The following is a 23619-nucleotide window of genomic DNA, read 5'->3' on the forward strand; positions in this document are numbered from 1 at the left end:
AGATAGCAAACCTTGCTCGTTACTTTCGATTGTCCTATTGACCAACAGTTACAGCTGTTGATGAGTTCTGCGTCGAAGTTGCTGCCACCTCCGAATAAATTCGAGGCAGCCACTGAAGTTCTGACAAGAATGTGATCGGATCCCGAAAACCTCATCAGCTGGATGCAGAGTTCAGACCAGCAGCCTTTTTGTTTGCTAATTCAATCTGTCTCAAGTGACCTAACGTACACATCAATTGAGTGTAGAACTTTGGTTCTAGCAAGCTGCTGACATGTACAGATAGTCATCTGACCAATGATGAACAGTCGCGGGAATCCTCCGCGAGGATCAACGATTAAATCAGCGGCCAGTTAAAACCAAAGTTTCATACCTCACTGAGCAGACATGGACGTTTTTTCCCCACCTCCTGAGCTTCTTCGAGTCTATCTTCCTGACTTCTTCGACAGCCATTCGAGAATCATGATGGTAAATTAGCCAATAAGTTTTTTATAATTGTACGCTTGACGCGGTCTGGTCTGGACAAATGTAGTCCGAAATATTGTGAACATTCAAGAAAGTGTCACGGATTATTTCTGACCTCCGTGCATCCGAATTAGTGGTTATCACTATGGAGGTTCAGTCTGCGATAAAATTTGAACTCATCGCCGTCTTAGTTCTCAATCTTTGTTGATCACAACCGACTTTTTCGATCACACGTTCAGAGCTCCAATAAGCGCGAATTTTGCGCCAGGATGCGGACTGACTGTAGGATCACAGGATGAAAAACTAAAGTGATTAAAATGCTTTTCGAGAAATACATTCATTTGCAAATCAATTTGGTTTTCACGGAAGACTTGTGAGTAGTTTTCTTTATGAAAATATGCTGCGATATCTCGAATATCGTGCCAACTGAATCATTAGGCGGCCTGTGTGCAGCACATTCAGTTGGAGGACATCATAAACGAGAGATTCAATTGAGTCTCCCGTGAAAGCCAAATTGATTTGCAAATGAGTATATTTCTCGAAAACAGTGCAATTTGGGTTCAAGTAGACCATAAGGTAGACAGAAACTCGGGTACTGCGCCTACCTGATGAGCCCCAAGAAGGGCGAAACCGGTCGTGGGCTGTCGAAGAGTCTTCAGCAACCTTGTGGGTAGTTTCCTTTATGATTAAAATGCTGTTTTCTACACTCATTTAGTACCATTGAAACGACTTTTACAGTTTCATCATTACTGTAATTTTCGCAAAAACGGATCATTTTGGGAGCACCAGATCTAATAATTGATGTCAACATTCTCATGGTTGTTTGCTTGATGCACGTGAAATTTAGCTTCCTATCCTTGTTTCTACCTGGCCGCCAAAACCACATTCACCCAATTATAGACTCTACTGAAATTTTCTAACATCTCTCCATTTGTTCACACGGTATCCGATTACATTGTGCAACAGATTCGTGCGCTGAAGTTACTTTCTTAGTCCCTGTGTAACACGATAGCTTGCATCATACACAGTGATTTAGTCCGTATCACACGTACACTCATTTCCAGGCAGAATTTAATCCAACGAACAATCCGAAATGGATAGTGTTTCTCGTGAATAATTGCAGGTTCGATGCTAGTCAGTTTTTCACTGTCTGACCGAGCCGTAACGCTGTGTTTGGATCAGTGTCGAGAAGACTATGGTTGTCTGGTGATCTGGAGATTTCGTCTTCAGGCCCAAATCAATCTCACGGTTGAAAAAATGCGGTGATACCTGAGCACGCAAATGACCAAATCTTCAATGTATAATCAGAATACAGGAATAAACTTGTAAAATTACCCCGTTCCTCTCACCTGACTTGATAGGTCAAGGTTGATGATGGATGGATGATCAAGGTCAGTTAAGTTAGCCTTGTCAGAAATAGACCGTTTAAAACTGAAAACCCTCGAAGGACCTCATCCTAATTAGATAGAGCCGAGACACAGCACTGTGGACGAGTGACACCTCAAGGCTGAGGGGAGACTTAAAAACACCTCTGCGTTGCTACAGAGCTGAATGTCAGTAGTTCGGGCTAACGCTCAGATGCTTCCGGACATCGCCAGTGTCGCTGGCAGCTGTTGGGTGCGTAATTCATGTTGATTTGATTGATTCTCGATTGTTTTTGTTTGTGTGGACAAGATCAACCGGTCAGCTCACGAGCCGGTACTAACCGACCGGCGTATGTCAACAAATATTTCATAATATGTCGAACTCTCACCTCAGGTCTCTTCTCAAAATGCAGTCGAATAAACAATAATTCGAATATAACAACGAGCTTTATGTTTTGATCTGCATGCCGACGGTACTATGCACTATTATCATCATTAGTATGAAATGTCTCCTGGGTAGTTATCAAACGGACTCTACAAGCTCACCGGATTTAGGTTGCTGATCAGGCAAATGAATTTATCCAGCTGGTCGCTGAACAAATCTTTAAATATGATTTTTATTTTCGATCCCATCCGAAATTGTAGCTTCGCTTTACACTGTACAGGTGTCAATCGCATGCCATACCGTACGGCAGAATTGTTCGGCTTGTCTTTCTCATGGAACTAAACCATGGAATGAAATATCGTCGAACAGCAGACACCTTTAGAGCCGTGTCGGACTCTCAGTAAATCCTAATTGTATTCCGACTGTATTCAACCGTACCGAAGGTGCTCACTTTCCGGGTGATCGGAGTGTGCATTTTTATAATTGTTCCACCTCAGTGGTAAACACCTTCCTGCTTCCAATAATATGGATATGTTGATCGCTCTGAAGAAAACACCGTACTACCTTCACATATCATCGTAAACGACAGTCCGACTTTACCTCGCCTCCTAATGCGGTGGCTTGCGAACCCAGTTTTCTTTATCATGATGTTCTTTGGCCTTCTTGGCCTGACTGAATCCGGTGGAATGAAGTTCAGACCCATGTAACCCACGGTTTCGTTGTAACGCTCAAGCCTGACAACCCCGTCAAGATGACAACTTTTGATCACAAAGTGAAGTCAACTGACATCAGAAACACCAGGTTGCGTCTCACTCTAATACTTCGCACAGTGGTTTCACTTGAACTGTCTCTCGACGGACAAACATTAATTCGCTAAAGAGGGAACAACATTGAGAGGTTATTGTCCTCTGCGGTAAAATCCCAAACCAAATTGTAGCTAACGGGGAACGGTCTTGTGAACCTTCCTTCCTCAAGCGGTCTTTGTGATGGTTTGCCGTACCTGGCCGTCGCTTTACTCCTCCACGCGCTTGTCGACTTTGAAGTTAAGTTACTGCACATTTTAGGACAGTTAAATACCTGTAAACAATTTTCCTGCAGAATTCTTTGTCATAGAGAGCCTCTATTTTGTGTACTTGATCATTGACAGTTGCTTGTTCGACCTGGTCATCTACACCGTCATGTTTCGCTCTTCTTTACACTACGATCTACGATCTGATCGACTTGATCACCTGACCAGCGCATTGTGAATTAAACTGTACTTAACATATTCTAATGGTTCTGTGTATAAAATTCGACAAGGGTTAGCACATATTTAGGCTCCGCTTAGACTGTATTGGAATTCTGGTTTCCTTGTACATCAAAAGGAAACTAAATGGAAATGACGGTTCCTATCTAATATTTTCCATTACACGTTTCAGATTCTATCGGAAAGGTCATGTTATAAGGCGTCTGTTTTCTAAATTATTCCATTCTCATTCGGTATTTTTCACAACCGTGTTACAAATTTTACACGGTGTTGCGGCAAAAACCGGCACCGCGCGGCTTGTTCCGCTGAGGCCGAAAGCAAAACAGGGCACATGAGGTTTTTTTCACCTCAGTGGGATGTGCCTTTTCTTAAGGAACACCGGTTTTCTTTGTTGTAATCTTCTAAAACTTATGTGCGTGCAATTTTGGGCGCTCACCACGTTGATCATGACCACAAATTATGTTTCCCAGTTAGCGGCTGCTGTGCTATCCGCCGAATAGGAAGTTTTTTTCGTTTTTTGTCAATGATAAGAACTGACGGACAGAAGTCTTCTCCGTACGTGTCGTTGCTTGTCTGAACACAGTAGGTGTGTTTGGTGAAACGTGAAGAACATGGTATTTAATGCCCGGATGATCGCTGAGTGACAGGCCAACTCTTCGAACGAGACGGTCTTTTATTGTTTGGATTTTATTTTTCCAATTTATACCGTCGGAACTGCACTATTTTTCAAATTCCCCAGAGAGTACCAGTAAGATTTACTTTTCTGTAATTCCCCGTGACTGATGATCCATCCGGGCACTTTGGGCACAGCTGTAGTTGTTTCGACTCATTCGACATCCTTGGGAAATCTGGGCTCGGTTGTTCACAAATTTGACAGCAATCACAGTATTCTCGGAGAACAGGTTTCTTTGAACCCCAAAGAGGCTATAAAGGCCCGCCTTCTCTTTGTAGCCGTCTTATGGAGGAGTAATGTGTACCAGATATGAGTCTAAAGACCCATCACTGTTCGGCTTTTACGTTATCCGCATCTTAAGTTTCATATCGGGACAAATTTATTAAGATAAATCCAAGATCGTTATAAAACTCCTTAGGATGTAAGGCCGTTTCAGTGCGTACCTGCTATGCCACCCGAAAGAAGAATGAAAACTGTTGTACTGCCTAGTAGCCCAAGGCTAGACAGGAACAGTCGAGATACACAGGTTGAGCTCGAACCACGAGCCTTCTGATCAGTAACTTCGAGCCCTAACAACTGAGTTATCTCGAGTTCACTGTTCGGTTATAACTTTAAAGCTAGTTGTACGGGCAAAAGAAATGTCTCACGCGTGTCTAACATGCAGTATCAAACTTCACACAAATGCCTCAGGATCTGACAGCTCCACATCAAATTCAGGTTTTAATTGGAACAGCACCGTTACTAAGTAATTCTGTTGAGCTTATATGTATACGGAGATTTTGAATGGTTTTATAGAAACCCAGATATATACCATTCGAACAAAAGGGCAGACAACCCTGGGTGAGGTTCGACCCCATGACTTCTCGGCCCTGGGCCAACCTCCTGGCGATTGGACTATAACGCACACTTTCCTACATGACAGACTTCATATTTATATCTTACAGAAACTGCGGTGCGTCTCCGCACGGAGAGGCAGCAAATAATAGCCAGAACACCTGGTATTTGCTTGATTCTATTGCAAATTCTCACACAAGGGGTGACGAAAATGAAACACTTCATCAGCGCTCATATAATTTTGTTATGGGTTGTATCTCATACAGTGTGTTGTTCCAATTGACCAAGTGAACGTAAACTGCTCGCTCTCTAACACATCAGGTATCGTGTTTTTCTACGGAAATGTTTCCTCTGAGCAGGCACATAAACCCTCCAGTCTTCCCAGTACCCCTGGAAGCGTTGTTATTGAGTATGCATCCGTGTGAGAGGCTTTGTTGTAAACGCTGTGAACTAAATTGCAAACGTCACTAAACATGTGTTAACACAACAACATGATCACCACAATCCATGTATAGGAATGTAGGGATATTTTCAGTGATTTTGTCAGTTAGCCTGTCCGAACATCCATGACCCACAACCGCAGATTCATTTTGTTGGTGGACAGGTTTTTTACACCCCAACACACACACACACACACACACACAAACATCTATTCGATCACCGACTACTGACTGTATCGTGTCCTCACACCACCCACCACTGAGCTGCTGTCTGTCATATGGTCGTGCTTTCTCGTTGTGTCATTAGCCATGGAACAGATCACAGTTGTACCCACATAAAAGCATCAGCAGCAGTGGAATAAGTGGCAGCTGTTCGAATGCCTGTTCCCAGATTACGCATCTATTCCCATGGTCAGAAGACAGGACCTGGGACAACAGGACCATATTGTCAATCGAGCTGTTCACATGTTACGCGTTCCCTTTTACGTTTGTAAAAGTGGGAACCCTAGTTAAGAATAGAACATTTTACCAAGGATCATTCGGCTACTGGTACCCGTTTGTTGCCGTCAGTTTCAAAAGGCGTCGTTTCATTGTGGTAGTTCACTTTCGTCATTGAGAACACTGTTTCTACATATACCTGCCAACTCTCGACCCGTAATTTTCAGTCGTGAAACGAATCTGTTTACTCTCAAACTGTTGGTAAATGCATGTTAGCCATTCAGGTTTGATGCACATATCCAACATATGAAGAGTGCCCGATGGTCATTAAAACAAGTTAAGCGGTTACTGCAGACGAGGCATGTCAGCGGGATGTGGCCCAAAGATCTGATGATCAGTGGTTAGATGAATCAAGTAGTGGCTCATGATTTATTACGATTGGGGCTTGAACCATGCAAAATTGCTGCGTACAAGTGCATGATAATGAGCATCAGGTAGCTAGCAACCGAACTGAATCTATTGAAACACCGCTTGGAAAGGCCAGAGAGAATCAGGGGAACACTGTCGAAAGGAAGACTCGGACGCATCGTCTGATTAGGATGATGGGAGCATCGAAAATGAAAAATGCCCGGAAGGCCATTGTTAGTATCAGACATATAAGCCGGGTGAGATACCCCAGGATGACAAATGCTGCATGTCTAAATGCAATTCATTTGCCATTGTGAGCGGAACCGGTTGATACTCACATCATTTGGAAGCACGAGTGGAAAAACGTGATGAAAGTTTGTGAGAAAAGTTCCACCCTGGACGATTAGGATTGCTTAACTTGCTGCTGACATAACCTTGGGAAAAAAGAATGGCAGTCGATGTCACGAAGGCGTTCCAATGGCAGTGTATAAGACAATTTTCACAGACAGGGAAGATCGTCCCATGATACTGGATTGGAAGCTGGTGGCACCAGCTAGCTACGACAGTCTGGCTGTGTTCGATACTTCTGATGAGGTTTCGATTTTCCGATATGATACGAATCCATACACACCTTCTTACTCACAAAACGATTTTCATTAGTGATGCAGATTGCTGCTGTGTCGCGATTCGTTGCTATATCGTAGTTTGGCCGAAATCTTGTCTAGAACGTCTTGGGAATCGTGACAAGATACTTAAATAGAGATGATGGCCAATGTACTGCTCTACTCATAAGGTTGCTGAAAATTCTTCGATAACCCACAACCGGCTCCGCCCATCTGGAGACACATCAAGTAGGCGCAGTCCCCGAGTTTTCGTCAACCTATGTTCTACTTAAAACCTAATTGCACGAAATTAGCGAAATACACTCATTTGCAGACAAATTTGGTTTACCGAAGGACTCACCTGGAACCCAGCTGAATCTCTCGTTTATGATGTTTTTCATGAGTAGTGTATTACGTCTATAAATGTGTCGCGATATCTCAAATATCGTGCCAACTGAAACACGAAGCGTCCTGGCACAGCACATTCAGTTGCCTGGAAACATCAAAAGAGAGAGATTAAGCTGGGTTCCAGGTGAGTTTCTCGCAAAACCAATTTTGTTTGCAAATGAGTGTATTACGCTGAAACGATGGCCTCTTTTACACGCTCATGGTATCGAAGACCAAAGTCATAGGGTGTTGAAAATAGACGATAGGTACTCTTTGGTAAATCGCACCTTAATGATGCATTTCAGTAGTCTACAACAAGAGTCGATCTGCCTGCTGGTGGAGTTGCCACTTATATTGGTAATAACTTTCCCTTCTCCATGTTTTACATCTCTGCAGGTCTCAACAGGTCATTGGTACTCAGTTTCGTGCTGATCCGGCCAGACTCGCCTAAATTTGGGGGAACCTAAGTTGAGGGTAGGCGGTTATACCTAAAACTAAATGCACAAACTAATGGGTTTGCTATTTGTTCGCTATGCCTGTACCTCTTGTTTGGAATGCCACGTCAAAAATCATGTCGTGGCTAAGGGAACAAACGGGGAGCAGCAAGAGACTAATTTGCCCTCCTGACTTTCTCTTAAGATTAAGCCACTCCACTTGGTGCAGCTCATCAAAGTCCACCATTCTTGAGCTCCTGTTATGTCCGGATAGAGAAGGAACAGTGTTACGGTACCTTGCAGTTTTCCACCGTAGATACATACCAACATGCGTCACTGAAATGTCGGATTTTCCTCACTACTTACAAGTAGTCCCTGCACTGAATTTCACTTGTGTCGCGATTCAGAGATTTCTTGTTTTTTGTCTATTTGGTTTCCTTATACTGATGGGATTTGACGCCGTTTATCTTCAACGTTCCTCCGTGCGCGAGAGACCTTTTCCGTCCTTTCTTCCTTCCGTGTCCCATTATTTGCATTCCACAGTCTTGCAACACCCCTACACTAACAGCTTTTGCATCAGTGCCTACTTTCAAGCTCATACTACTCTCCTCTGACCAACAGTCTCCTCTAGTTCGCTTTAGCCGCCGCTCTGTTTGTCTCCGAGTCGACTATGCGGACGTGCGCATTCGCTTGACACGTTGATACGTAAGTACGCATTCACACACGCACACACATACACCAGATGTGGCGAAACTCGCGCTCCAATAAGTAGGTACACATGTGCATGCATGCATGCATGTGTGGCACCATCTATAACGCAAGACTAGTCTGGTGTTTGTCTTTCTGCATTTACGTTTTTATTGCGCCTATTTACGACGCCGCTTCATCTCTATGATCTATCCTAATAGTGGTAATAATAATCATGTTGTCCGTACATACATGTTACCGACGCCTCCAGCGCCACTGAAACAATATTTGAGTTCAAAGGTCTCGTGGCGCATGGTCGCTAGCCGCCACTGCCGCCAAAGAAGCCGAATTACTGCTGCTAGTGATACGGTACAAGTCATCTGCTAGTTCGCCTCAGCAAATAAGCCAATGTTGCATCGGATTTATTGCATTAATAACCAAAGACTTTTCCAACCAACCAACTGCTGCCGACGCTTAATGCATACACACTTCGCGGTGTATCACATGCAGAATGCACAAAGGTATAAATATGCGTATGAATATGCGGGCGCACTTCAGTGTTTACGATTCTTTTTTTAACGTGCGGCGTTCTTTTGATTTCATCCTTTGAAGTTGAGCAAGATGACCGGGCTTAACTGATACCTTTTTCACGCGCCCCTCTCCGTGTTTTCGTGAAGGTGCCTCCCTGTTTTCCAGGCTGCGCTCAAGCACTGCTATGGAGAAACTTTGGCATGATAGGGTTGGACTGCTGATTTCCAAGTGCGCAGAACTTGCAGAGTGGTGAGCTAGTTAGCGGTGGCACCTTCTGTCAACCCAATGATCTGACTGCTTTGTTTTGTTTGGCAATTAACATCGGAGGCCTTGGTTCTTATCCAGTTAATATCCAATCACCCTAATTTTCAAACAAGATGCAACAGTTAGTGTCACACACCTCGTCCGGAATCTGTTTGTCTGCTGTCACTCAGCTAGCTATTCGACAAATCCAACTGAATAAGTTTGTGGGGGATGGCCGAATTGGAGAGTTGAAACACGGCCATGATTCTGAGCTTAAAGAACTATACTTCGAAGAACTATATCCATGACCCTTTCTACTTAGCTCATCCAACTTAATCACCCATCCCAGTGGTCTGTAGATTATGGTTTAAGATGGTCATTCAGTATTCCCGTGATAGTTTTTGCTACGCGAAATGGCCGTATTCCTGACACAGTGAAGTTAGAACATTTTCGGCTAACCGACAGACATAAGTTATTCAACTAGTTCAAGCCGCTGACATCTTATGGCTATTTTGTGCCTAGCCGGCGGACATTCAGTCGAGCAGAGTGAGGTAATTAGCAACAACAGCGGAATGCCCGTTGCATCATGATCATGAAACACCCACAAGTGGTAATTTCGTGAGTGGTTTGCCTATATTCCATAATAAACACAGGGCGAAATATGGTTGAATCCCAATAAAATACTGCCACATTATTGTTATTTTCCGCGTTCAGCGTCTTATCTTTGTCCAAACAGTTGACGTTCCACGCTTCCCGTTCACGCTTCCGTCACATCTTGTTGTACGACGTCTGTCTACTGCTTAGACAATGTCTACGTCTCATCATGGTATATCCTGATGGCGTAATTTTGGGTGTGACACACCGTTTTTAATCAAACCGTTGTAGTGTCGTCACCGTGCGCTTGCTGCTATTCAACCCACTTTAAACCGTTTTTTTTTTTTTCAAATCAAAGTCTTTTTAGACACAAAATTGAACTGTATGTGTATGGAAGTGGGGTAGTTTAACCCTCACAAAGCGGCACTCTTGAGTCAAGTTCAGTGCTCTGTCACTGCCGATTTATTCGGATTATAAAGGAATGAGGCAATGTTTTAGCATACCACAAATACAGTTAGACAGCTTAGAGGCTTCATAAAGTTGCCCTTTTGGTGCTCGGAATATTTTACTCTAACATCACATGCTCCCGTCTCATGTCTCTTTGACGCTTCGTCTGTCATCCAGAGGAAGCTTGAAGTCTGAACTACCGCCGCGTTACTGAAGCTTACATGGGGGCTTTCGAGATCCCTGGACCTAACCGTCACAGAATATAAAGTTTCGTCCTTCGAGCAGTAAGCAGCTAACTCTGAAGCAACATCTACCTACTAAATGGTAGTGGCAGTGGATAATCGTTTCCACTTTTCTAATGAGAATGTCACGCAAGCCTCTTACAATCACTGGTAGCAGGAGTGGTAATAGATGTTGTAGCAGTGTCGGAGTACTGGTACGACTTGCGGGATTTCTCAAATCTGTCGTTCTTTTTCGAGCCCGTATTTGTGGGGGAACCACTGTGCATCGCACCGCTCTTTCCATTCAACGAACTGGTTGCTGTGCTGGGTCGAACCGGCACAGCGACTAGGGCACGTCACTGTCCCAACTTCAAAAGCAGCCGACATCATGCCGCCATGCGCTTTGTCTATGAAACTTCCTTAGGTCTGGCTGCTGTCCTGTGTGGCACGGCGTTCGGTTCACTTGAGCGGTCGGTTCCTTGTGATTCTCTCACCCGGTAGCTCATGCATCGCATTCGCCTGTCTGCGTGTGTTCCGCCCGTCCTGTTTACCCACCTAGCCATCCGCCTGTTTGTCCCTCTGACGGTCCACTTTGATGTCGCTCGCACACGTACGGATGCGCATGCGCGCAAACCATCGCTGCCGCCTCAAATTGGCAGCACCATGGCTTCTGACAGACGGACTTGCGGCTAGAAAACCAAACAACCTAGCGACACAAAAGAACGTCTTACCTGAGATTGAGCTCTCCTCCTAGTTTCTATGCCCATTCTTTGTGTCCACAGCAGTCAGTCTGCAACTTTGAAACATTTCCTTGGTCATTTTCAGGCCTAAAATATGGCAGTCTTCCTTCCTCTTCATATCTGAACTGCTGGGAGTGGTTTGGGCTTCATTCAACACAAACTAGTGGTTTGAGACCGCTCGTCCGTATGGCGGCACGAATGGCTGCATCACATACTGTGCGCTACATCAGTCGTGAAATCTTTGCTTTGAGCCCTCTGCGTAGGAATAAGAGTGTGTAAATGAACAAGTAATCAGACCAAAGTTTTGCTTAGGACTACAGTGAGACTGTCTGGGAAATCGGTGGGTGTGCAGACTTAGAGGCTCGTAAGTACCTGCATCCGAAGTCATTTGAACTTGAATTTTAAGCAACCTCAGTGCCCCAGAAGCTTGAAGAAAAAATACGGACGCATGTTTGTCCCGTTTCTTTACCTGTGATTTATTAAATGCCTCAAAAATAATCACCACCTTCTCAGGTTTATTGTTGTAATTACTTTGCGTCTTATCCACACCGTGGATTATGATATTCTCCAAGTATAAAAATTTCGGGTCGGCAGATCTAATGTTGTCCCCAGAGTTGAAATTCCAATAGCATTTTATTACATTCTGTCTCCATTCACCTTATGATCAAATATTGGTATCATCTCGGAGGTCAAATTCCTGGGGATTCTATCTCAGTCAGTAGACAGCCTGAGCTCGAAATGGCTCATTGGTTAAGGTTACTGACCGGGAATGTCCGTGCTTCGAACCCAACCTCAGCATCTCAACGGACTGACACCTGTCGCCCGGAGAACATTATTCAAACTGTGTGAAAAGTGACTTCTAATCGCAGCGAAACTGTCGGAAAAAACTCCCTGTACAACCAACACTGTCCTGTTCTCGTCAGAACGAAAAGGACTCTTGGAGAAATACACCCATTTGCTAACTGCATTGGTGTTAACGAGAGATATAACTTAATTTTTCGGTTGCCAAATGTATTTGGATAGAAGATGATCTTTTATTCCAGCAGGCTCACTTACCGCGTATGAAGGTGCCTTAGCTGCCAGCTATCATTTAGGCATTTTGAACTCGGCTCCAGTCGATGCTTAGTTATCCCTCCATGAAGAGTTGGTTGTCTACTGTTCCACTAGTTTCCACACCCAATGCAACTTACTCCAATGTAGTGTCATTTCAGCACACAGTTGCCATAGAAGAAGCACGGTTGGCGAAATGCAACTGTAATGTATGGCGTAGGGAGGAGCAGCAGATACAAGGAAAGCTGATTATTCAGTGCAGAACTAGAATGCTAGAAACCACAACCACCAACTCATCGTTACGCCCCTCTACGCTTTCTAACAATGCACTGATGATGTCATCTCGATTAGTGATGAAACTCACCGAACAAATCTAGGAACATCATTAATTCAGCTTGATTTTAACCGCCTTCAACGTTCGGTGGAAGGCCCGGATGCTAGTTAATGTTTTTGACGGCAGACAGAAGGTCATTTATTGTAGTGCTGATCACAGAAATTGTTTCAAATACACTGCCCCCGCAATGAACTTCCGATCATTCGGTTGTAACAAAAATCTACTCCTTTTTTCGCCGACTTCCAAAGTCTTCTCTTGTCACACTGATTTCAAGTTGCCTGATAAATCTACCTCGTCGATTGAACTTAGATGGGCAATGTAGTTACTTTTTTGCACATTGTGAGGGTCATGATTCTAGTCTTCAACTCATAGGATCGATTGAGGATGTACTTTAGTGATGCGACGAGGTCAATGTGATACTGTTTCAATGAAATCGTACCGAATCATTCGCGGTCCTTGGATATATTCGGACTCGAAGTGGTGGTAGTAGTCGGATATAGTTTTATACGGAGTGTAAAAGATCACACTGCGTTCCAACCACGTAAATCCCAAGCGGAATTAGGATACCAAAACATCAGGGAAAGTTTAATTGGACCTTAAACTGCAGTTTACGAGTCAGTTTCTCTTCCAATCCTTCCGCGCCTGCTGTTTTCATTTCATCATTTGGGATCCTGCGTGCTTTTGTATGTTAGCGTAATTTCTTATTGTTCTTGACTGTTTGTTATTTCATCAGCTCTTCTCCCTATTTTCACTAATTCACGTGATTTCCTGAGCTCTTCGACCATGTGGAGGTATTTAAACTTGATGGCTCTGTAGCAGGTCGTTTGTCCGTTTTTCTGTATTCAGTGCCCATCAGCTAGCTTCTTAGCTGCAATAACATGACTACAAGCGCAATCCATAGATTTATCAGACAAATGACTTTCTCTGAGTTCCTACTGCATTCACTGCGCCACAACAAGCACCGTAATATGAATTTCCATATCGCCATTGTGTTCTCTCTGTCTAATCTATGTTCATTTTGTTCAATCCATTCGCCGTAGATGGCAACTCGGACGAAGGACCTCACGATGGCTCAAGATCTGGTGCATCATCTCATGAGTAGAATCACCGCCGGCACAAAAACTCCTTTGACGTCAAATACCCCATCTTGAGTCAATCAGTTCGCTCAAACCTATTGATCGTATCTACCTCAACTCTTTCTATTCCGTTTGAGCCTGCCACGCGATTTCCACTCCACCCTCAACTCGATTCCCTCTCCATCAAACGGCTTTCATTAGAACTGCGTTCCCACTGGTCGTACTACAAAACGGCATGATACGACAACTGCTCGATGGTGATTCCTTGGTCGAAACATTCCTGAATGCTGGAGCATTCAATTTATCTACCTCAAACAAGTTATCCAGTTTTTTTTATCAAACACATCTCGTTTTCTCCATGTCATCGTAGATATGAAGACAAATTTTCTTAGCTTGTTCCAGTTCACATTTGGGCAACTGCTCTGCTCACTGGTTTCTCTCACGGATGAAAAGAACCAGACAATTAAATAGCGACGAATGCGATCGTGAGGTTTCCAGTGAAAGAGCACCTTTGTATATGTTGTGTTCGGTACACGCAACGGGTGGGACGTGTGAATGTGAGTTCCACGCACACTTCCCCAGTCCCGACGCAGAAACTGTACAGTACCCGTTGTATGTGTTGTCATCACATTTTTCGAAAGCTTTTCCTGTTGTCCTTACACATCAGTCGTGTACCACGGTTATTCGTCTGTTTGTTTGTTTGTTTGATCGTCTATTCCAAGATATGCGAACACAAATTGACACACACAGAATCAACTACTGTTTACTACTACGTTTACACGTACAGATACATGTGTATATGCACAAGCGCGGATTGTACTTTTGCGTCTGTTGAATCATCGCGAATGTTGACCTAGCAAAGGGGTTGGGCAGGGGTACCGGGAACAAATTCCACCCATGTCTCGGTTAGCCTGAGACCTGCGTAGTGGGCTCTTTCAGGGTATCATCGGTAAAGTGTCTCTGCGACGAATGCAGCTACAATCAAAAAGTACTTAACTGATACCCCATTATATAGTGGGCTATGTTATATTCATTGTGGTTATCAACATCATAGAGAATAGGTAGTTTCAGTTTCACTGTTCTCTGACTGTGATTGAATTCGCCATAACAGAATTCTTCTGGTGGTGCCACTAGCATGACTGGTAGTCACACTAAACTGGATCGGTTCAGTGTGACTTCAAAAATGCAGGAATGTTTACGACATCATACGCCACAAAGTATGGGAAAGAAAAGCAACAACAGTCAAGGAGGGTGGAATAATTTAAAGAGAACCATGAAGACGGTCTTCCATACAAAAATGCTCTATTACCTCCCCCCCCCCCTAGAAAAAGTATTGTTTCATTTTGATCAGTTTTGAATAACTGCCCGGAAGCAGGTTAGCGAGAAGATTACTGGAAGAGATCTCAGGTTTTTTATTTATGCAACAAAGAGCTGAACATCGAGGTTTACTGCCGTTTTTCATGATGGAATCAAAGCAACACGCAGTTAAACGTCACAATCACACTGGGACACTGTTCATTGGGTTTGCCTCCACTGGTGATACTGAAGGAATATTGATTACCTCTCGTATCGATGTCCGTTTTTTCTCGGAACTCACCTCATACCTTAATGAAATTGGAGGAAGCCCCGCAGTTGCGATAAATTTTCACCGAACTATAGCCACAAATATTCGACGCATTAGAGTATTTACAGCCAAATTATGATTTCTTGTTATTCAATGTGAAATAAATGAAGAGAGTGAACAGTCTGCATGGTAGACGAGAATGTCTGCTTGCGAACTAAACTGAAACTTGCAACGACTGACACCGTTTTCTTGGACCCATACGATATTTGTTATTAAGGTGCCCTACTGCACAAATGAACTCAGAAAATCCTAGTGGGCTCATGAACACTCTTCAGCATGTCAGAAATGTTTACCTGATAGCTGTGCCGTCTCACCGTGTTTGGATAGTGCCTGCGTTAACGTGCAACTGACCTGCACTGATACACGTCAGTATGAGTTCATTTTCCATTCGCCCCACGCAAAACTATAGAGTTTGTTCGTTTGTTTGTATCATTTGAATCAGCTGACCTGACCGGCGGTAAATAATGTCTGAATGCGGTTTTGTGACGCTCAGTATTCGCACAATGGAATGAAATTTTCGAAGGCAGTGACGTGTCCCTGATAGACTAAAGCGATCGGGCAACTAAGTTGAGATTACCAGTCCAAACTTTTGAGCCCCATTTAGGTATCCGGGGGCCTCAGCGATGCTGAGGAATTATTCCACCAGAGGTATGATTGTTCCAGTGGACAATGGAATTTGGGGATCTGCAAAAAATGAACCTAGATCAGAGTACTTTTTGCTTTGAGTACATACGCAGCAAAACGCAACGTTTTGGCGCGAAAAGTTTTACTCCACCCGTAAAGGTTTTGCCGTTAAGAGCATTGTGTGGGTACTAGACGGAGTCATTGATTTCATTGTGCAAAGGCTGAGTCAATGTTGCTTGTGGCCGATTTGATTTCCTTTTCATTAAGAAAAGCTTGATTTCTGGATACCTTACTCGCAAACCTAAAACCATTCAAATACTGACTGGTGTTCCAATCCATTTCTACCGCAAAAATCGTATTCAGAATAAAAAGAATCAGACTCTGGGGAAAAACCATTTGGTTCAAATGAAACTGTGGTGTTTGAAATATCTTGTAGGCCAAGATGTGAGGTTCCGACGAGCAAATCCTTAGTCTGACTCCATTTTTTGTTCGTTGAACGGAGTAACTTGATCCCATTGCGTTCTTTTAAAATGCATGACAAGCTATCGCGAGTGAGCTGAGTAGAAATTGGTATCTGTTTTGTAATAAATGTAATCTCCCAACTCTGGGGCTGATGTGTTATCGCAACTGAGCAAGCGGCATCCTTGAGTGAAAGAGGAAGTAACTCTCTGTCAGTGAAAGACGAACAGACCACCCAACGCCCAGAGCGGTGAATATTAGACACGGCCACACATGACCACGGCACCTAGAAGAGACAATGTTTTTACACAAAACAGACTCTTTTTTGTCTCATGTCACTCATAATTTGTTCCATTTGAGCGGGTCACGTTAGTAACTAGCCGGAAACATTACTCTGACGGAAAACATGAGACGAACGATCGTCGGATGGACACCAGCAACGTATCAAACGGACCCGCTTCGCCTCAAACCGGTGCTGTTGACCAGTCACATGAGGGATTGCTTCCCAAACGGAGCTTTCGTCGGCTTCAAGCTACGAGAGGTAACCAGACGAAACGAACGCACAAGGCCGTATAAGAAATGCCTCCAATGAATTGACACTACTTATAAGGAGTGAGAGGAATGGTACTACCCAAAATTAATTTGTACACCAATATAGGTTCTTCCTAGTCGCCCAGGTTGGTCCGCCTTTTGGACTGTTCAGGAAGTAAGAAACTAAAAACAAACCGGTAAGTTATTTCCCAGCTGAAGCATCCGACTCACCTAAGCGTGGAAAAATGCCGTGTACTTGTTTGGTTTCCGGTAGACGGCTAAAGCGGTGGACTGGCATGTCGTTATGGCCAGAACAATGGCAGAAATTAAAGACCGATGAACGCGGAGGATAGCAGTGCTTACCATAAATCGTATAAACAACTCTGTAATTCATAGGAAGTAGGTTTTAAACGCAGGAAGGAAGGAAGCTGTTCTATCACGCTGACGCTTTTAATCGCCTATTAATTTTGTATACGTCAAAATGGATCAAAGTGGTGAGTTTTACCAGCCTTGCCAACACTCAGTAGGTGTTGATTTTGAGTGGTAAAAGTAAATCTTCATCGTACATTCCCACTAGCGCTTTAGTTACTAGGTGATGCAAAGGGCCGTTTCAGCTGTTTGCCAAAACCAAGTTATCACATGACTTTTCTTCTCACGTATTGACCACCTGCGCTTTGGCTTTCCCATGAACCTCACGCATTCCTCATTCTTTCACAAAAGTTGATTGTTAAAGGCGCCTATTCTTCCAGTGACGTAAATACCACAAAAATTGCAGGCCAAATGACCGTTGACGTCGGGGGGAGGCAGAATGGAGTTTAGCGGTCGATTGTATGAGTCCTGGAGTTTCACGTGTTTTCGTTAACTAATGGCTACTCATGAACTTTCATAAAAGCCCGGTTCGGATTCACCAGCCCTGAGGTGGCGTCTCAGTCAAACACACTGGCCTAGAAAATGGGTTGCTTCTCGAAAACGTTGGGATACGGCCGAGAACCCCACACGTTTGTCTGTCCTCTTTCAAAAAGCCCAAATTCCTGTAGGATTTAGAATAAATCCTACAAATTAGCGTGTGCAATAAACCCATGGAGGAATGTGACCTTTCCGAAGAGGTTGAAAACAACAGTTTGTCACGAAAATAATTATCAATTGCGTACGCACTGAAAGCCACGTATGCCGATCTTTTAACAATATTCGGTGATGTATACGGCACTCTGTCTAACGACCCGCAATTTACCGAACTCTTCAACACCACTGATCATTCAGGCTTGATTTGTGGTTTACAGTTATCATATAGACCTCTTTGTAATCTGAATTTAGTCGAACATCTTAGCTAAAGTACCTCTTCTTGGGAATGGCGAAGTACTACGGTTTCTCATACTCTCACTAGTCCTTAACTTGAATCATGCACATGCTATTCGACAGAGTAGTAAGGAATTGGAGAAAACACGTGAAAATAGTAGAATAAGTGGAGGTTGGTTCTGGCAAATTGCTGGGTGCTGTAGGGTTTTCAACACTAATTCAGCAAAAGGCAGAATCCAAGGCGTTTGATTGTCTACAGAAAATGTGAATGACTGATTGATCTCGACTGGATGACATGTGGTCGGCAAACGTTTGGCAATCGGTTAGGGTGCATCTGATATTTCGCACTATGTTAGGCCACCCACTGACATTGGTGCAGGCTTACTCTGCCAGTTTTTGTATCCTCGCAACCGCGGGTGATCTGATAAATGACAAGGTTGGTAGACTCACTGGTTTACAACAGTGGAGTGACGTTGAGTGTGAGCAATCGAATGGAGTCGGGATATTCATTGTTGCGTGTAGTAGGAAGGGAATTAATTATGTTTGGTGTGTAACTGAATCATTCGATCTGGATGAAGGGTTACCAAAAGAGTTTGTTCCGAGAGTTTTATTTCTTTGGGCAAATTTACGCTCGGTGGGACAAAATTCTCACCAGGTCACGCTTCTAATCTACTGCAACAAAACCTAAGATATGGACATTCAAATTGGTTTTCGTTAGACAATATGGTTAGTTTGTTATCGGGGCGTCATTTTACCAGTGTCCAAGATTAGTACCAATTTAATGTGTGCACAAGATCTGCCTACCTTGGAACTCGATGTGAACCGTCCTTCACTCCTTGTGCTGAACGCTTCTGCGTCTCTCCTATACTATCCAGAATCCTTTGTTTCCGAAACCACGGGGTGGAAACCTCAACCAGAGTCGGATACCCGTATCCCACAGCGCTGTCATTGCAGGGTGCGTTCCTGAGTGTTTATTTTATCTGAACCTCTTCCTGTGATCGATCAAATTCAGCCCGCATGTCCAACGCCCTATAATATATCGTCTACTCATGGCAGGTTAGATTGGACAGAGTATTGATGAAGCGCGAACATTTTAGTGAACGAGGATAGATGCGGTTACTTACACACCAGTTTGCTAACATGCGGCTGGGCTTTTACGTATTTTCTACTTGTTTGTCGTCTCACAAAAGGCGTCACACTGACAATGTGGTCTAAACTTAAGTAGAGGAATCGAATGTCTGCTGCGCATCAAACAGTAAATCAGTTCACGAATGAGAACGCCCAATTTGGTTATGCCGGGTTGGTAGGTGGTGAGTGTGATAGCGAGTGGCACGATTAGGGGGTACGTAACGACACAGCGGTGTCACATGGTTCCACTGTGAGGGTTTCGGCTCTGTTAGAATTAGAGTTATGAGCAACAAACTGCCGAGTAACCTAAGTCTGCCAAAGCAAAAATTTTGGATTAAGTTGATGGAGCTGCCATTCAACGACTTGACATTCCTCCAGTGTTTTTAGACAATGACCATCCACACGTAAATCCCGAATGTGATCAACCTATTTCGACACCGACCCCCTGGAAGTAAGACAAGATGTGACTCATTAGCGTCGGTGGTGTAGAAACCTAGTTTGTTGTAGTCGGGTTTGCTGTGAATGAGGAATTTTTAGAAACGGAAATGTTTTGGTATTGAATCAAAGGGCTGCACGGAATAAACTCATGTGCACACCAATTCAGTTTCAACGAGAGACTGAACTGAACTCCGGCTAAATCTCCCACTCATGATATTCTTCAATTTGATATGTAGCACAAAGGCCGCCTCATGTTCCAGTCGGTAAGGTATTCGAGATAGGGCAGTATATTTTCCGAAGAGTATTCAGGAACCTATGAGTAGTTCCAAGAAAGGAGTTGCGCATTCTGCTACGTTATTCATGTGCACTCGCTCATCCGAGATTCGCTCAGGCCAAGAGAATGACAAATCAGGTTGGACTACTTCAACCGGGGTTCCATTGAACCTATATTCAGCTTGTTAAAAATTGATAATGTGGGCTGCCATTACTTCCAACAGCTTGGTATCTCAGCTGTGTACTTCTGAATAACTGGTTACGACGAGCTTATAGGGATGGTTTTGGGTAGCTGATTTAAAGGTCTCCATGGGAAATCGAGGTCGAGGTGACAGTCCGAAAGGATATCCACTTCGTCATGCGCGCGACCAAACCATATTTGGCAATTCACCCTCGGGTCCAGGTGTGCAGCACTTTTGCAAATCGCTTGCTGCATTTGAGTGAAAATGAAGCTTTTACCATTAAGTCTGATAGTGTACTGGTGGTGAGGTCTATTTCAACTCACTCAACAGAAACAACCTTTTGCTCTGCTTGCCGGCTACATCTCTGCCAAACACTATACCCGTAACACTATAAACAACCTCCAAAACCCGACCGCATTCATCAGACTGTTTTGAAGTTATGATAAGGAGCCGGTATTGTATTGTGCCTCCCAAGAGAGAACCATACCGAAAAGAAAATAATTTCGGTTGACCCTGAGGGTTCATATCCCAACGAGGTGACATCCGAAGCGGGACCGCTCGGCTTGACCAGTGGACGTGCGCGCAAAGTCGTCAAAACCAAGTGTCGCATCCTCGAAAATCAACCAGGAAGAGGCTTCGGTTCAATGCACAGAAATATCAATGCGCTCAGGAAAAGTAGTTTCTTCGTACTCATTATTGTTGGCCAGGTTTCTCGCCGCAACTTTGGTTTTTCAAAGGTGCTGGACTGTGGCTTGCTAGAATTTTCGCTGGCCCTGTGGTGACAGTTAGCTAAATTGGAAGGATACTTCTGACTGAATGGTCTGTGGTCACTCTCATGATGATCAGCTGACAGAAAATGAACCGACTTCGCATGCGTATCACTGTATTGTGCACCCGGCATAGTGTCGTCAAAGAATTACTGTTTGGAATGTTGGGGAATAAACTATGAGGATGAAAGAGACCGAAGCTGCCGTATGGCGTTTAAGGACCTTTGTTATTATTCTGGATAGTATAAAACCTGATTCTTTTCCCTGGAACCTGTAGGAATGCTATATTTGCACGCTTGACGAGGTACATGTTTCCACGTGCCTCATATTTGTGGGGTTTGTGAGGAATGTGCCAACAGAAGTAATTTCACCAAAGTGTTCATATTGCGGAGGCAAGTGCTTGAGGAGAATCAGTTTAAGGAGGCCCTGGTAACTGCGGTTCTAATTTCTGACAGGAAACTTTGAATTCCTTACTGCTTCTGCTCGTGCAACACGCCTCCATTCAACATGTAGTCGGAGTGTTTACAATCTCAAGTCTATGGTAATTTCAGATGATAATTAGCGGACGATATTTAATACGGTGCTAAAGGGAACACAGCTAGTACAAATAAGAACAAAACTCGTATGTGACCGTACTTGCAAAGTGAAAAAAAGATAAAATTCTTAGCGTCCTTAAAGCAGGGGATAATGACGCATTCTAGTGCTGAAGGGGAAAAGCGGGCGTACATGGAGAGGGCATTGGTTTTGGCCAGAGTTTGTATGAGGGATTTGATGATGATGAAGTAAAGTGAGAAATCGACAAGTGAAAAAACCTACATTTTGAGAATGCAATAATAGTCACGCACGTTGAGAGCACTTAAACACGTCCTACGATCCCAGTATCAATCTTTGAAATGAAAGTTTATGGCTTATGGTTTATGACGTACCCAAACCGCCATTTAAGTAAATAAACTCAAACTGAGTAGCCCCCTGGTAATGGTCGGTGTGACATATGACCTGGTTTTGGGGGAATTGGGTGTTATGCTTAGACGTAGAGAAATTGATTGTTGACACTAGCACGCCTTCTCCAAATACGGTCGCGATATTCACGGTAATGTTATCGCCTTTAAACAGGTTGATTACTTGAATAGGCATCTAATAATCTTATTCCAAAGTGATTGCTCAGTTCTCATAGGGGTTTGTCGTACTCCGACGGATTAGGAAATCCGGCTTCGAGAAAACCGTTTGTGCTATAGGACACACGTACCGACGCCCATCAGATCAATTCCTTTCGGATGCTAGCCCACCATACGCAGGTGTTTCTTCACCGATAAACCATCTGGAGAGATTGGCCAGCTACGGTTTTCTTATATCAAACTTCATGCTACCCTTCACTGAAGTGAGCACAATTGTCTATATCCTCCCGTATGCCCATGAAGTTGACGCGCACCTAAATTTTGGACACTAGTTCACTTGTACATATAGTCTTCGTACACCATAGAGTCATGGTTTCTTCTATATGTTGTCGCCTTTTCAACAACAGTAGCCCTGTCCCAATACACGGCCTCGTCTTCTACGGTCTTGATTTCCGAAACGAGAAAATCATGATTCAGAGATACGCCGCGTTACCAGACACCCTAGGAGACATAATAAACTCACACAAATTCAAAACCCTCTGATGGAAGTTTGATTCCGGAATCGATGGGAAGAATCCCACAGATGTGTCCCTGTATTTCAACTAAAAATACAGATTACTTCTCTGTAATACTTGAAAAAGGGTTCCTGACTTAGACTATGGATGACCTTATGGTGTCAGTGTTGTCACGAGAGCGCAGTCTATCAGGATTTTTCGTCCAATAATGTTTTGCTCGTAACCCATGAAGAACCGGAACGATTTTCCATTCCACATCAGACTGGAAGCCATTCGTTCAAACAACAGCATACGGTACCATTAGGATTGCACAGGCAAATATGCTGCTACTCCTAGCGCTGCCCCCAATTTGTCGCACATAACCAGATATCTATCAGCTCGTGAGCTTTTCCATCATTTGGGTGTCATTTTTCTACCGTTGATAGATCAATGGGATGTCGTCGTCACATTTATTTTTAGGACCGGGCGTAGTTTGAAGTGAGTACGAATTCTGATGGTGGATTTTCAAAGTGAGAAAGACCATATTTTTAAACTGCCATGCGCAAACTCATTGATCAACATCAACATGCCAAGTGTGCAACATCATCCACAAAGCGTGAGAGTAGAAAGTGCCCCAAAAGTAAACCTCAGTAAGCAGCGCTGCCATACAGGAAAGGAAAAGTTCACCTCTTAAGATATCATCATGTGAACCAGAAAAGAACTGAGCAACAAGCAAACTGAGGGGTAAGGAAGATTGGCTAAACTGTGCTATCCTTTCTCTCAACCTTCAATCAGGGTATCACATGATCAAGCCCGTTCACTTGTTCCTTGGGTGACTGCCTCTCAGAAGGATGCTCCACTCATTGGTTGGATTCTACATCTTTTCTGAGCCATTTATAAGTTGTCGTTAGTGTAAGGGGACTTATGAATCTTTGTAATGTACTACCCGTAAGGTTGCTGAAAATCCATCGGCAGCCAACGACCGGTTTCGCCCTTCTTGGGGCTCATCAGGTAGGCGCAGTCCCCGGGTTTCCGTCAACCTTATGTTCTACTTGAAACCAAATTGCACGAAATTAGCGAATATACACTCAT

The 23619-nt window shown here is 43.8% G+C and overlaps 1 protein-coding gene across 1 annotated transcript in view; it reads right to left on the reverse strand.

Annotated features, from left to right (window-relative positions):
* Positions 1–689: 689 nt before the first annotated feature.
* Positions 690–23619, reverse strand: part of T265_04865 (hypothetical protein) — a gene marked incomplete at both ends in the record, with an annotated part of 23748 nt that continues 818 nt past the window's right edge. The window contains one exon of the mRNA XM_009169719.1: positions 690–742. Within this exon, the coding sequence (XP_009167983.1) occupies positions 690–742 (53 nt within the window). The remainder of the gene's footprint in view (positions 743–23619) is intronic.

Source organism: Opisthorchis viverrini, assembly GCF_000715545.1.
Source record: "Opisthorchis viverrini unplaced genomic scaffold opera_v5_84, whole genome shotgun sequence".
NCBI lineage: Eukaryota > Metazoa > Platyhelminthes > Trematoda > Opisthorchiida > Opisthorchiidae > Opisthorchis > Opisthorchis viverrini.